The sequence below is a fragment of the Rattus norvegicus genome, chromosome 1 (assembly GCF_021556685.1).
Source record: "Rattus norvegicus strain SHRSP/BbbUtx chromosome 1, alternate assembly SHRSP_T2T, whole genome shotgun sequence".
Lineage (NCBI taxonomy): Eukaryota > Metazoa > Chordata > Mammalia > Rodentia > Muridae > Rattus > Rattus norvegicus.
Genome location: NC_141534.1, coordinates 173,101,114 through 173,117,687, shown reverse-complemented (window position 1 = coordinate 173,117,687; position 16,574 = coordinate 173,101,114). Strand labels below are relative to the sequence as shown.

The window sequence follows — 16,574 nt, the reverse complement described above, 5'->3', positions numbered from 1 at the left end:
GCAAATCAAAACAACCCTGAGATTTCACCTCACACCAGTGAGAATGGCTAAGATCAAAAACTCAGGTGACAGCAGATGCTGGCGAGGATGTGGAGAAAGAGGAACACTCCTCCATTGTTGGTGGGATTGCAGACTGGTAAAACCATTCTGGAAATCAGTCTGGAGGTTCCTCAGAAAATTGGACATTGAACTGCCTGAGGATCCAGCTATACCTCTCTTGGGCATATACCCAAAAGATGCCTCAACATATAAAAGAGACACGTGCTCCACTATGTTCATCGCAGCCTTATTTATAATAGCCAGAAATTGGAAAGAACCCAGATGCCCTTCAACAGAGGAATGGATACAGAAAATGTGGTACATCTACACAATGGAATATTACTCAGCTATCAAAAACAACGAGTTTATGAAATTCGTAGGCAAATGGTTGGAACTGGAAAATATCATCCTGAGTGAGCTAACCCAATCACAGAAAGACATACATGGTATGCACTCATTGATAAGTGGCTATTAGCCCAAATGCTTGAATTACCCTAGATCCCTAGAACAAACGAAACTCAAGACAGATGATCAAAATGTGAATGCTTCACTCCTTCTTTAAATGAGGAAAAAGAATACCCTTGGCTGGGAAGGGAGAGGCAAAGATTAAAACAGAGACTGAAGGAACACCCATTCAGAGCCTGCCCCACGGGTGACCCATACATATACAGCCACCCAATTGGACAAGATGGATGAAGCAAAGAAGTGCAGACCGACAGGAGCTGGATGTAGATCGCTCCTGAGAGACACAGCCAGAATACAGCAAATACAGAGGCGAATGCCAGGAACAAACCACTGAACTGAGAATAGGTCCCCCGTTGAAGGAATCAGAGAAAGAACTGGAAGAGCTTGAAGGGGCTCGAGACCCCAAAAGTACAACAATGTCAAGCAACCAGAGCTTCCAGGGACTAAGCCACTACCTAAAGACTATACATGGACTGACCCTGGACTCTGACCCCATAGGTAGCAATGAATATCCTAGTAAGAGCACCAGTGGAAGGGGAAGCCCTGGGTCCTGCTAAGACTGAACCCCCAGTGAACTAGACTATGGGGGGAGGGCGGCAATGGGGGGAGGGTTGGGAGGGGGACACCCATAAGGAAGGGGAGGGGGGAGGGGGATGTTTGCCCGGAAACCGGGAAAGGGATTAACACTTGAAATGTTTATAAGAAATACTCAAGTTAATAAAAAAAAAAAATTCTCTCTGTCAGGACCACAAAGATAAACATTAGGGAGGATGGGAAGTCCCTGAATCTTCATGCTTCTTCCCAATGTGGCCGCATTGAATAAACCCTTTTCTGCTTTTTGCTATTAATTTGACTCTTTTAGTGGTCTTACCCAGGGCAGTTGCAAGAATGTGACTTGCTGGAGCACAGGCTGTGACTACAAGCCTGTTAACACAATTGCTGAAGCCTTCTGCAGTAGTCTTCTTTTAAGCACTGATCCTGAACATATATGGCTTCATTCCTCTTATCCACACACTACCTACTTGGCAGCTACTAAGACTTGGCAGCTAGGCTGCTTTGGGTTTTGTTTTGTTTTGTTTTCTCTAAAATTCTAATAAATCTATTTTGAATTTTCTGAGGAACCACCACTACTAGGAATATACCAAAAGATGCTCCAATATGTAACAGGGACACATGTTCCTCTATGTTCATAGCAGCCTCATTTACAATAGCCAGAAGCTGGAAACATCCCAGATGTCCTTCAACAGAGGAATGGATACAGAAAATGTGGTTGGTACATTTACATAATGAAGCACTACACAGCTATTAAAAACAATGTCTTCATGAAATTTGTAGGCAAATGGATGGAACTAGAAAATTTCACCCTGAGTAAGGTAAACCAGACATAAAAGTACACACATGGTATGCACTCACCAATACATGGATTTTAGCCCCAAAAGTCAAAATACCCATGATGCAACCAATCAACAAACCATATGGATCTTAAGAAGGAGGAAGACCAAAGTGAGACTGCTTCAGTCCTGCATAGAACAGAGAACAGAATAATCACAGGGGGCAAAGAGAGGGAAGGACTTGTGAGCGAGAGGAGGGGGAAGGAAAAATGGGAGCAGGATCAGGCATTGAAGGGACAGGAGAGAAGTACAGAAGGTCAGGAAATTGAATAGAAACATGTAGAAGTTGGGGATGGGGAACTGGGGGCAGCCACTAGAAAGTCCCAAGATCCAGGTAAGCAAGAGGCTTCCAGGACGCAATGGCCAAAATACACAACAAAAGGGAAATACAACCTGTAGAGACCACCTCCAAGAGATAGGCACAGCCCCAAGTCAGGGGATGGGGCCACCCTCCACTCAAAATTTTTTTCATTTTCTGACAAAGTTTAATATAGAATAGTGAAATCTATTTATGAAGAATAGAATCACACAGTATAAATTTAGCAATTTACCTTTTTAGGAATATGTATACATGGGGTGGGAGTAGGGGGACAAGAGTTTTCCCTGACTTAATATACTGACATCTAGGCAACTGTTTCACATGCTATTTCCATGTCTGTAATGACAAAAGACCATGTTACAAAAGATGCAGAATGCAGTCTTTACATCATGTAGAAGTAAAAATATTTTTATGTGAAGACTTCTTTCCTGTCCTCACTGTGCCTCTCCAACATGGCACTGGGAAACTGTCCACATGGAGAAAAGTAGAATCAGGTGTCCACCAGCGCATACATTTCATATCCCAGGTGCTGCTCATAGAGACAGTAAATTCAGTTTCCTTAGTGACGTCATCCACACACAACTGTAGCCATCCATCCATCCATCCACCCCCATTCCTGGGATCAGGCTCCTGATCTGAAAACTGTCATCAACATATAAAATAATACACACACCCTGTCTTCTGACACACAGAACAGTGAGTAAATGTGCTGGAGAGCTGTGGGAAGGAGATGGGTATGGGAAAGGGCAAGAAGAAATGACAAGTTACAAAACCAAGAAGGAAATCTAACTGAAAGGATGCCATGTGCACTCACGAGGAAACACAACATGCACCCAAGTCATTGACATTTGGTGGTGAGATTATTCTAGACTAGACTATTTCAACTGTCTTCAGTCTTCAGGAACTAGCCGTGCATGGAATTCTAAACAGGCAGCTGCTGAACAACTTCAGAAATAGCCAAGTTGACAGACAAACACATCAATGAAGGCAAGCATATACATGTGCCAGAAGTTCCACTGTTCTGAGTAAATTATTAAGTTTTATATTCCAGGCTTCTGCAAGAAGAAACTCTTTGGAACTCTTTAGCTGTCTGAATCTTACAGCTGGTTCAGTGGTCATCCAGCATTGCTCACTGTTCCCTATGTTTTGTGTGAAGCTGGTACTGCTGAGGTTACAGTCTCCACATGCGATAAGAGCTCGTACTACTGTAGGACCAGATAGCTGTTGTGTCAGTTATCATGGGGCACCTGAGATTTGCTGCTTGCCCCCCCCCATGGAGTTCTGAAACATGGTACTTACAGTCAGTTTGCATGGACTGAGAGCAAGCCTAACTAACCAGTACGTGTGTACCCTTTTAAATTTCTGATTATTTTTAAAGATTTTAAGTCCCATAAATCTACATTTTAACCTCAGAGGCATTTTATAATGCAAGTAAAAAGCATATTTTTTTTAAGTTCAGTAAAAGCTTTTCTCTGTTCATTTGTTTGTTTGTTTTTAAAGACAGGGTCTCTCTCTACCTAGCATTGGCTGTCCTGGCACTTTGTAGAACTCATGCTCAGAGCTCTGCCTGCCTCAGCCTCCCAAATGCTGGAATCATATTCCTTGGCCAACCACTCCTGGCCCAGGGAAACCTTTCCAATCTTAAAGCTCATAATTTTTTCTTAGAACAAACTCAAAATAAATAAAATGTGCATTAACAAGAAACATTTCAGAAGATTACCCTTAAGGTAAGTGTACCTTCATGCCCAGTAATTGTCTTTTCTATTCTGTGTCTAAAGCAAGTCTCATTAGGCAGCCTTCTTTCTGGAAAAAACGGTCATCCGGGAGCCACGCTGTCATTTTTATGCTAACCTGAGCTCGTTTTACATGTTTCACACATACAAAGTTACATTTATTGGTCTTTCGGTCTTGACAGCCAGGAAACTGCTTTCTGCTTAGATCAATTTTGTAGTCGACTACTCAATTTGTGTCCTTTGGTAGATATAAACCTGAAAATGCAATTAAGTACTAATGAAGTGTAACAACAATTAATCAGAAAAACTAAAATTTTAAATAAATAAGCAAAAATAATAAATGTTTTTAAATATTTTAAATATTTAAATATGCAAAACACAAAACAGAAAGTTATAGTTACATGAAGACATTTTTTATTGGCAATTTCCATTTTACTTTTTCATTGAAAAGAATATTTCAAATTTATATACAGATGTATAAGAGTATAAGGGCATAACTGTTATACATGATAACTCATTTATTCACCACAATGTCCATAATAAAATAAATATTAATATGTTCATTTTACTTTATTTTTTTACTTGTTTTTTTTATCTTTATTAACTTGAGTATTTCTTATTTACATTTCGATTGTTAGTACCTTTCCCAGTTTCCAGGCCAACATCCCCCTAACCCGTCCCACTCCCCTTCTATATTGGTGTACCCCTGCCCACCCTCCCCCCATACCGCCCACCCCCCAACAATCACGTTCACTGGGGGTTCAGTCTTGGCAGGACAAAGGGCTTCCCCTTCCACTGGTGATCTTACTAGGATATTCATTGCTACCTATGAGGTTGGAGCCCAGGGTAAGTCCATGTATAGTCTTTATGTAGTGGCTTAGTCCCTGGAAGCTCTAGTTGCTTGGCATTGTTGTTCATATGGGGTCTCGAGCCCCTTCAAGCTCTTCCAGTCCTTTCTCTGAGTCCTTCAACGGGGGTCCTGTGCTCAGTTCAGTGGTTTGCTGCTGGCATTCGTCTATGTATTTGCTGTATTCTGGAGTGTCTCTCATGAGAGATCTACATCCAGTTCCTGTCATCCTGCATTTCTTTGCTTCATCCATCTTGTCTAATTGGGTGGCTGTATATGTATGGGCCACATGTGGGGCAGGCTCTGAATGGGTGTTCCTTCTGCCTCTGTTCTAAACTTTGCCTCCCTATTCCCTGCCAAGGGTATTCTTGTTCCCCTTTTAAAGAAGGAGTGAAGCATTCGCATTTTGATCATCCATCTTGACTTACATGTGTTCTGTGCATCTAGGGTAATTCAAGCATTTGGGCTAATAGCCACTCATCAATGAGTGCATACCATGTGTGTTTTTCTGTGATTGGGTTAGCTCACTCAGGATGATATTTTCCAGTTCCAACCATTTGCCTACGAATTTCATAAAGTCGTTGTTTTTGATAGCTGAGTAGTATTCCATTGTGTAGATGTACCACATTTTCTGTATCCATTCCTCTGTTGAAGGGCATCTGGGTTCTTTCCAGCTTCTGGCTATTATAAATAAGGCTGCTATAAACATAGTGGAGCACGTGTCTTTTGTTATATGTTGGGGCATCTTTTGGGTATATGCCCAAGAGAGGTATAGCTGGGTCCTCAGGTAGTTCAAAGTCCAATTTTCTGAGGAACCTCCAGACTGACTCCCAGAATGGTGGTTCCAGTCTGTAGTCCCATCAACAATGGAGGAGTGTTCCTCTTTCTCCACATCCTCACCAGCATCTGCTGTCACCGGAGTTTTTGATCTTAGCCATTCTCACTGGTGTGAGGTGAAATCTCAGGGTTGTTTTGATTTGCATTTCCCTTATGACTAAAGATGTTGAACATTTCTAGGTGTTTCTCAGTCATTCGGCATTCCTCAGCTGTGAGTTCTTTGTTTAGGTCTGAACACCATTTTTTTTTATAAATTTTTTTTATTTTTTTTATTAACTTGAGTATTTCTTATTTACATTTCGAATGTTATTCCCTTTCACGGTTTCCAGGCAAACATCCCCCTAATCCCTCCCCCTCCCCTTCTTTATGGGTGTTCCCCTCCCCAACCTTCCCCCATTGCCGCCCTCCCCACAACAATCACGTTCACTGGGGGTTCAGTCTTAGCAGGACCAAGGGCTTCCCCTTCCACTGGTGACCTTACTAGGATATTCATTGCTACGTATGAGGTCAGAGTCCAGGGTCAGTCCATGTATAGTCTGTAGGTAGTGGAAGCTCTGGTTGCTTGGCATTGTTGTTCATAAGGGGTCTCGAGCCCCTTCAAGCTCTTCCAGTTCTTTCTCTGATTCCTTCAATGGGGGTCCTATTCTCAGTTCAGTGGTTTGCTGCTGGCATTCGCCTCTGTATTTGCTGTATTCTGGGTGTGTCTCTCAGGAGAGATCTACATCCAGCTCCTGTCGGCCTGCACTTCTTTGCTTCATCCATCTTGTCTAATTGGGTGGCTGTATATTTATGGGCCACATATGGGGCAGGCTCTGAATGGGTGTTCCTTCTGCCTCTGTTTTAATCTTTGCCTCCCTATTCCCTGCCAAGGGTATTCTTGATCCCCTTTTAAAGAAGGAGTGAAGCATTCACATTTTGATCATCCGTCTTGAGTTTCATTTGTTCTGTGCATCTAGGGTAATTCAAGCATTTGGGCTAATAGTCCACTTATCAATGAATGCATACCATGTGTGTTTTTCTGTGATTGGGTTAGCTCACTCAGACTGATATTTTCCAGTTCCAACCATCTGCCTATAAATTTCAAAAAGTCATTGTTTGTCATAGCTGAGTAATATTCCATTGTGTAGATGTACCATATTTTCTGTATCCATTCCTCTGTTGAAGGGCATCTGGGTTCTTTCCAGCTTCTGGCTATTATAAATAAGGCTGCGATGAACATAGAGGAGCACGTGTCTTTTTTATATGTTGGGGCATCTTTTGGGTATATGCCCAAGAGAGGTATAGCTGGGTCCTCAGGTAGTTCAATGTCCAATTTTCTGAGGAACCTCCAGACTGATTTCCAGAATGGTTGTACCAGTCTGCAATCCCACCAACAATGGAGGAGTGTTCCTCTTTCTCCACATCCTCGCCAGCATCTGTTGTCACCTGAGTTTTTGATCTTAGCCATTCTCACTGGTGTGAGGTAAAATCTCAGGGTTGTTTTGATTTGCATTTCCCTTATGACTAAAGATGTTGAACATTTCTTTAGGTGTTTCTCAGCCATTCAGCATCCCTCAGCTGTGAATTCTTTGTTTAGCTCTGAACCCCATTTTTATAGGGTTATTTGTCTCCCTGCGGTCTAACTTCTTGAGTTCTTTGTATATTTTGAATACAAGCCCTCTATCAGTTGTAGGATTGGTAAAGATCTTTTCCCAATCTGTTGGTTGCCGTTTTGCCCTAACAACAGTGTCCTTTGCCTTACAGAAGTTTTGCAGTTTTATGAGATCCCATTTGTCGATTCCTCATCTTAGAACATAAGCCATTGGTGTTTTGTTCAGGGACTTTTCTCCAGTGCCCATGTGTTCGAGATGCTTCCCCACTTTTTCTTCTATTAATTTGAGTTTATCTGGTTTGATGTGGAGGCCTTGGGCAACTTGGACTTAAGTTTTGTACAGGGTGATAAGCATTGATCGATCTGCATTCTTCTACATGCTGACCTCCAGCTGAACCAGCACCATTTGCTGAAAATGCAATCTTTTTTCCATTGGTTTTTTTTTTGGGGGGGGCTCCTTTTTCAAAACTCAGTGCCCATAGGTGTGTGGGTTTATTTCTGAGTCTTCAATTCTATTCCACTGGTCTATCTGTCTGTCTCTGCACCAATACCATGCAGTTTTTATCACTATTGCTCTGTAATAGTGCTTGAGTTCAGGGATAGTGATTTCCCCAGAAGTCCATTTATTGTTGAGGATAGATTTTTTGTTACTCCAGATGAATTTGCAAATTGTTCTGTGTATCTCTCTGAGGAATTGGATTGGTATTTTGATGGGGATTGCATTGAATCTGTAGATCGCTTTTGGCAAAATGGCCATTTTTATTATGTTAATCCTGCCAATCCATGAGCATGGGAGATCTTTCCATCTTCTGAGATCTTCTTCAATTTCTTTCTTCAGAGGCCTGAAGTTCTTATCATACAGACCTTTTACTTGCTTGGTTAAAGTCACACTGAGGTGTTTTATATTGTTTGGGACTTTTATGAAGGGTATCGTTTCCCTAATTTCTTTCTCAGCTTGTTTCTCTTTTGTGCAGAGGAAGCTTACTGATTTATTTGAATTAATTTTATACCCAGCCACTTTGCTGAAGTTGTTTATCAGCTTTAGTAGTTCTCTGGTGGAACTTTTGGGATCACTTAAATATACTATCATATCATCTGCAAATAGTGATATTTTGACTTCTTCTTTTCCAATCTGTATCCCCTTGATCTCCTTTTGTTGTCTGATTGCTCTGGCTAGAACTTCAAGAACTATATTGAATAAGTAGGGAGAGAGTGAGCAGCCTTGTCTAGTCCCTGATTTTAGTGGGATTGCTTCAAGTTTCTCTCCATTTAGTTTAATGATCACCCTTAATTAATTTTTTTCTCTCAAATATAAGCCGAGCATAACTATCATGATTTTGTAATTTAAAAGAATAAAATACACCTAACACCCAGTCAAACATTTATTAGTTAAATGGGACATTTTGGCTATCTATTTTAGCTTAAGAAAGGCTTAAAATCGACCGCCCAAGCAGGTGGGCACTTCTGAGACTGCAGAGCGGGAGAGACTGCCAATACTGCCCACCCTTGCCCACATCCCTGGCCTAAGAAGAAACTGTATAGGGCCTCTGGGAACAGGAAGATAGGGGCACTCAAGCTGCAGGTCCCCTGTGGTCCAGACACTGCCCAGATCTGAAGGGACCGGGTCAACAGCTCCCTGCACTCAAATCCCGTGGGAGTGAGAGCTAAACTTTCAGAGGAGCAGACATGCCTGAGAAGCCAGAAGAGACTACACTCGGCCCACATTTCTGACTCTAGAGGAAAATATCTAACGCCATCTGGGACTCCTGTGCACAGGGACCAAGAAAAGGGAGGGGGCGGGCCTTCTGGTTGCTGCCCTCACAGAGAGCTGAAACGCAGCCCCTGAGGAATGACTTCAGGCCTGAGAACAGAGGTAAGACCAACTTTTCTGCTCCAAGTGACCTGCCTCGTGGATTCAGGACACAAGCCCACAGGAACAGCTGAAGACAAGTAGACAGGAGAGACTACATGCCTGAAAGCAGAACACTCTGTTCCCATAACTGGCTGAAAGAAAACAGGAAAACAGGTCAATAGCACTCCTGACACACAGGCTTATAGGACGGTCTAGCCACTGACAGAAATAGCAGAACAAAATAACACCAGAGATAACCTGATGGCGAGAGGCAAGCACAGGAACCCAGGCAACAGAAACCAAAACTACATGGCATCATCTTAGCCCAATTCTCCCACCAAAGCAAACACTGAATATCCAAACACACCAGAAAAGCAAGATCTAGATTTAAAATCACATTTGATCATGATAATGGAGGACTTCAAGAAAGACATAAAGAAATCACTTAAAGACATGTAGGAAAACACAAATAAACAGGTGACAGAATTAAAAATGGAAATAGAAGCAATAAAGAAAGCCCAAAGGGAGACAACCCTGGATATAGAAAACCAAAGGAAGAGACAAGGAGCCATAGATACAAACATCACCAACAGAGTGCAAGAGATACAAGAGAGAATCTCAGGAAGAGAAGACTTCATAGAAATTACCCACACAACTGTTAAAGAAAATGGAAAATGGAAAAAGCTACTGGTCAAAAAATCCAGGACACAATGAGAAGATCAAACCTAAGGATAATAGGTAGAGAGTGAAGACTCCCAGCTCAAAGGACCAGTAAAATCTTCAACAAAATCATAGAAGAAAACTTCCCTAACCTAAAGAAAGAGATGCCCATAAACATACAAGAAGCCTACAGAACTCCAAATAGATTGGACCAGAAATGAAACTCCTCCCATCACATAATAGTCAAAACACCAAATACAGAAAACAAAGAAAGACTATTGAAAGCAGTAAGGGAAAAAGGTTAAGAAACATATAAAGGCAGATCTATCAGAATCACACCAGACTTCTCACCAGAGACTATGAAAGCCAGAAGATCCTGGACAGATGTCATACATTCCCTAAGAGAACACAAAAGCCAACCCAGGTTACTGTATCCAGTAAAACACTCAATTAAACTGTCCAAAGGGAGAAAAGTAGAATCAGGTGTCAACCAGTGCACACATTTCATATCCCAGGTGCTGCTCACAGAGACAATAAATTAAGTTTCCCAAGTGACATCATCCACTCACAACTGTAGCCATCCATCCATCCATTCACCCCTGTTTCTGGGATCAAGCTCCTGATATGAGCACTGTCATCAGCATAAACAATAATATACCCACTCTATCTTCTGACACACAGAACAGCACCACTGAGTAAATGTGCTGGGGAGCTGAAGGAAGGGGATGGGTGTGGGAAAGAGCGAGAAGAAATGACAAGGCACAAAACCAGGAAGGAAATCAAACTGAAAGGATGCCATGTGCACTCACGAGGAAACACGACATGCACCCAAGCCCCTGATATTTGGTAGTGAGATTATTCTAGACTAGACTATTTCAACTGTCTTCAGTCTTCAGGAACTAGCCGTGCAAGGAATTCTAAACAGGCAGCTGCTGAACAACTTCAGAAAGAGCCAAGTTGACAGACAAACACATCAATGAAGGCAAGCATATACATGTGCCAGAAGTTACACTGTTCTGAGTAAATTATTAAGTTTTATATTCTAGGCTTCTGCAAAAAAGAAACTCTTTGGAACACTTTAGCCATATGAATCTTACAGCTGGTTCAGCGGTCATCCAGCATTGCTCACTGTCCCCTATGTTTTGTACAAAGCTGGTACTGCTGAGGTTACGGTCTCCACATGTGATAATAGCTCATACTACCGTAGGAGCACATAGCTGTTGTGTCAGTTATCATGGGGCACCTGAGATTTGCTGCTTGCCTCCCCCCATGGAGTTCTGAAACAAGGTACTTACAGTCAGTTTACATGGACTGAGAGCAAGTCTAACTAACCAGTATGTGTATCCCCTTTCAAATTTCTGGTTATTTTCAAACTTTTTAAGTCCTGTAAATCAACATTTTAACCTCAACCCTAACACTAACACTAACACTAACCCTAACCCTAACCCTAATCCTAACCCTAACCCTAACCCTAACCCTAACCATTTTAAAATGCAAGTAAAAGGCAAAATCTTTTAAGTTCAGTAAAAGCTTTTCTTTATTTGTTTGTTTGTTTGCTTGCTTGTTTTTAAAGACGGGGTTACTCTACCTAGCATTGGCTGTCCTGGCACTTTGTAAAACTCACGCTCAGAGCTTTGCCTGCCTCAACCTCCCAAATGCTGAAATCATATTCCTTGGCCACCACTCCTGGCCCAAAATAAATAAAATGTGTATTAACAAGAAACATTTCAGAAGATTACCCTAAGTACATATACCTTCATGGCCAGTAATTGTTTTTTCTATTCTGTGTCTAAAGCAAGTTTCACTAGGAAGCCTTCTTTTGGAAGAAACTGTCATCCTGTAGCCATGCTGTCATTTTTATGCTAACCAGAGCTCTTTTTACAGGTTTCACTCATACCGAGTTACATTTATTGGTCTTTAGGTCTTGACATCCAGGAAACTGCTTTCTGCTTAGGCCAATTTTGCGGTCGACCACTCAATTTGTGTCCTTTGGTAGATATAAACCTGAAAATGCAATTAAGTATTAACGAAGTGTAACAACAATTACTCAGAAAAACTAAAAAGACCATTGTAAATAAATAAGTAAAAGTAATAAATGCTTTTAAATATAATACTAAGTATGTGAAACACAAAGGAGAATGATTGTAGTTACATGAAGACTTTTAAGGGTTCTTTTTTTCTTGTATATTAAACATAATGTTTGGGTTTATGATGTATTCAAGGGTTTTAAGTTTGTTGTTCCTAGTGTTTAGAGCATATGGTCTTAGACAACTGAAAAACACATATCCTGTAACTATACTCTCTGCAAGGCGGACACTGAGCAGTACTTTAGGAATGATGATTACTAATGCCATGCGAATCAGTAAATGAGAAGCTGTGTTTTAAGTTCCAAAGCATCCAGACGGCTGTGTCTTATTTCAGACTTCTAAACTCACACAGCCTTCCCCTCCGATCTGTTCACTCGTTGCTGCTCCCCGCTTCAGTTACAATGCCTCACACTGTGTTATGCACAAATAAAAGTTATCGTGGGCAGCTGCTTAGCGCACGAAGAGTCCACTTAGTACGGCCCAAAGGGAAAGCATAAATGACTGAGGTGAGTGTCCTGTCCTGTGAACCGTGTACAATACAGATACAGTGTGCTACTACTCCTGCCCAAAGTGCATCTCTCAATTGTGGCAGCTTCTGAGCTAAAACGAAAGAAAACGAAGTGCGGGGTGAGGGAGAGCAAACGGAAACAGAACTGGGGAGTCCACATGGTATGATCATGTCAAATTAAAGCAAGAAGTTTGGGGGCGATTAACAATCTGCTCTTAGCACTCAGAGGCCTGACCTCACCGCTCCTTTCCTGAACCCCGTGAACCACTCTACTGTGCATCATAGGGTAAGGAAAGGCAGCAATGCCACAGCCATAACCAAGATCTGTAAGACCTGACAGTGCTTTAATGCGACCTGGAGGCCTCCCTGGGCTGACTTTGTATCCTGCAGCTTTGGTTGTACGCAGAGGCCTGCCTGGACTGGTCTTAAATCCAGCTGTTTTGGTGATTCCCAGGGGTCTGACTGTGCTGGTCAGATATCCTGCTGACTTGGTGGTTCCCTAAGGCCGGCCTCCCTTACCAGATCGATTGAGGTTTTTCTTTTTCTTTAGTTCATCTTTTATCTCTGTGTTTCTGCCACTGGTAGGCTGCAAGTGTGCTTCGTTTAACGGGTCTTCCTCTGACAGAGCATGGGTTTGTGGCTGACTGTGTGGCTGTACTTGCTTTGCTGGGAGGAGTACAGATCAAACAGATCCACTGCTCTCATAGTGGCTTCATCACTGAGGCAGGGAGGCTTGCCTGACCTGCAGAATGCTGCATTTCCACCAGCAACCTGGTGCGGGGTGCATCATTTCCTCCGCCAATAGGAGCCAGGCCCTCAGAGCGCCCAGAGGGCGCCCATAGGCAGGAAAGCCCTGCCCATTCCCTTCAATCCCGCTGCTGTAGCACAGTCCAATCTAGAAAGAGGGCTGGCAGTGGTGAGGCCCATGCCAGAGCCAGACTCCCAAGAGCCCTCGCTGCGGGCCCAGGAAGAGGCTTCCACAGCCCGGGAATCAAAATTTTTAACCCAGAAATGTTCCTGGCCAAAAGAAAGACAGGGACAAAAAATGGAACAGAGGCTGAAGGAAAGGCCATCCAGAGATCACCCCAACTACAGACACCAAACCCAGACACCATTGCTGATTTCAAGAAGTGCTTACTGACAGGAGACTGGTATGACTGTTCCCTGAGACGTTCTACCAGCACCTGACCAATACAGATGATGATACTCAGGGCCAAACATCAGACTGAGCCCAGAGACCCCAATGGAAAAGATAGGGAAAGGACTGAAGGAACTGCAGGGGATTGCAGCCCCACAGGAAGAACAATATCAACTAACTGGACCACCCAGAGCTCCCAGGGACTAAACCACCAACCAAAGAGTACACAGGCAGGGAACCATGGCTCCAGATACATATGTAGCAGAGGATGGCCTTATCTGACATCAGTGTGAGGGGAGCCCCTTGGTCCTGTGGAAGCTTAAAGCCACAGCATAGGGGAATGCTAGAGGGATGAGGCGGCGGGAGCAGGTGAGTGTAGAGCAGCACCCTCATAGAGGCAAAGGGGAGGAGGAAGATGGGGGATGGGAAGGGGGTTTTTGTGGAGGGGTAACCAGGAAAGAGGATCTCATGTGAAGTGTAAATGAATAAAATTATTAACAAAGGATTATTCAAAAATAAATAAATAAAAATTAAAACTCTACTAAATCTTCCTCAGGCCATATTTAGCTACAAGAACTTCCACAAGGGACCCAAAAACGAAACGAAACCTCTGTGAACAGGAAGGAAAAGGGAGGTGCCTAGTTTTGACTGTGATTTCAGTCTGGACCTCATAGAGTTCTATCTGAGCCTCAGCTGATGGTCAGCAGCTGCGCAGGCTTGAGGAAGGTACATGAACCCCTCGAACTACTCTCTGGAGTAACAATCTGAAGACGGGAACTGGGCTTCAAGAAGACAAGTAAGTGAAAGGAGTGAAAAGGATAGACAGATAAGTACAATAGAACGAAAACTAGAGTAGAAAGAGTAATAATGAAAATTACGGACGTTCGTGGATTGTGACGTGCTGAAGCCACTAGGACCTAAGGCTCAGCAAAACCAGACTTTGGTCCATGCCACCTCCAAAAACTGACAACAAAACAGGAATCGAATCTTTAACCTGTGCTGTATTCAGAAAGCTAAATGCAAAAATCTATCTCCTCAGAGCCTCCTTTTTTGGCTCTTTAAATTTCTCCTTAATACTTGTGCTTTCTGTGTAGATGTGTCAGGGGCTTGTTAAACATGACTTTCCTTGAAAGCATTGAAAACGTTTCCTTCTGTGATGATCCCAATCATGTAGATGATATACTGGTTATAGTTGAATCTTTGAGATCTTGCTCCTTGGCCTCGCAGATTTGGAAGGCAGCTGATTTACTGAAGCTATAAGACTTTTAGAGATATTATAATTTTCTCTGCAGCCTTGGTAATCTGTTGACCTGAGAGCACTGGCCAAAATATTGATATTCCTTCTAGCCTTTATATACTCATTGATTTGGGCCTCTAACGATGATTATTGAACAACCAGAGCTTCAGCTACAGCAGTATTGACGAACAAATAAAATTTGGGTCTATAACATTAAGATAAAGCTTGACAAATATTTTAAAACAAACCTTTATTCCTTAAAGACAGAGTTTGATAATTAGAAAACATACACAGCTGTTTTAATAAAACATAATCCTTTACACATGTTTTGATAAACTATAATACTTTCATATTTGCTCTGTGTGTGTGTGTGTGTGTGTGTGTGTGTGTGTGTGTGTGTGTATTAGGAATGTAAGTACCACAGCATATGTGTGGAAATGAGTTTCTTCTAACATGTGAGTTCTAAGGATCCGGTACCTTTACTCACTGAGATAGCTCACTGACTCAATATACTATTTTCAAGTTTTAACTTTTATAAACCATTTTGTAATACACATAAACTTTCAGTTTTATCCAATCTCTTTATTTTTATTACAATGATCTTTTACCTTAAAATCTACAAATCAAATGTCCTCTCATCTAAAATTATGCTTTTAATAGTCTTACCAAAATATATTTTGTAATAACATTTTATATCTTTCATTTTATTTCATATTACTTATTGTGGGTTTTTTTTTTTTTTAGCTGACAGAATTTGGAAAGCTCTTGCTTCTGAACAACATGCCTTTCAAGTAAATACACATGAAGCTGTATTTGAAAGAGGCAAAACAAGTTAGCCCCAGTCCTGGAGTCTGTTTTCTGTTTTCATCCTGTTTTGTCTTTCTAGTCTTAAACTGGTAAGACAAGAAACTTAGGGAGAAAGCTGTTTTGTTTTGTTTCTTTTAATGGGGAAAAACAGGATCAGGGAGCAAATAGTTTGATACATTAATGACACAACTGTTAGTTAAACTTTATCTTCAGGATATGCTACACTGTTTTGGCCACACTAAGTTTTAAAAGATGTGTATAAAATAAGCTTCCCTACATTAGGAATGCTACTGTTGGGCTGGAGAGATGGCTCAGCCGTTAAAGGCTAGGCTCACAACCAAAAATATAGGAATGCTACTGTTTTGGGGTAGGATCTTCTGTAATTCCCATTATGAAAAGGAAAAGTAATATAAAAATAATTTACAAATGTGTATGTACATATATTATCATTTTGTGTGTCTTCACAGTCTTCATGAAAACCTTACATTTATCATTTGCATGTGAAGGTTATGTTTTAAAACAGATTGAATGTTTTTAAGTAACCTAATCAAAGAATTTATATGAATATCAATATATTTAACTAACATAAAACATTTCATGGGTTTTTTGGTTTTTATTATTATTGACTGTTTTAAAAATAATTTTTAATTTATTAATTCTTATAAACATGCTTATGAATATTAAGGTTTAGGTAGTCGGTGTTTACAGTCATCACTTCATGAAAATTATTTCATAAATTAAAGAGTGTTGTTCTAAATGAACTAAGCCTTATATAAAGTAGTTTAGATGCTAACTTTTTCTTTGAAATATTTGCTGGAGATCAAATATCATATAAGGTTGTATTTCAACCATTTTAGAAATTTATAAATTATATTTTAAAATACCACTTGAGTTTATAGACATCAAGAATACCTAAGCAGTAGATGTCTCAGGTTTACCAGTAGATGAATATATGTCATCTGTGATTTTCCAGTTCTCATAATCTTTGAGTTCATCTTTTAAAGATGTAAGTATACACCACGATTTTTAAAATATATGTGAATGTGAATGTGGACATTTCCAG

The 16,574-nt window shown here is 41.2% G+C and overlaps 1 protein-coding gene and 1 pseudogene across 4 annotated transcripts in view; one reads left to right on the top strand and one right to left on the bottom strand.

Annotated features, from left to right (window-relative positions):
* Positions 1-12,501: 12,501 nt before the first annotated feature.
* LOC148007786 (UPF0461 protein C5orf24 homolog) lies at positions 12,502-15,055 on the bottom strand (annotated as a pseudogene).
* The window catches only part of Gvin1 (GTPase, very large interferon inducible 1), a 29,337-nt gene continuing 26,486 nt past the window's right edge, over positions 13,724-16,574 (top strand). The window contains exons 1-2 of one of the 4 annotated variants that reach the window (XM_087582345.1): positions 14,138-14,263; positions 15,449-15,495. In XM_087582345.1, the coding sequence (XP_087438471.1) occupies positions 15,485-15,495 (11 nt within the window). In that variant the 5' untranslated portion in view covers positions 14,138-14,263; positions 15,449-15,484. 4 annotated transcript variants of the gene reach the window in all.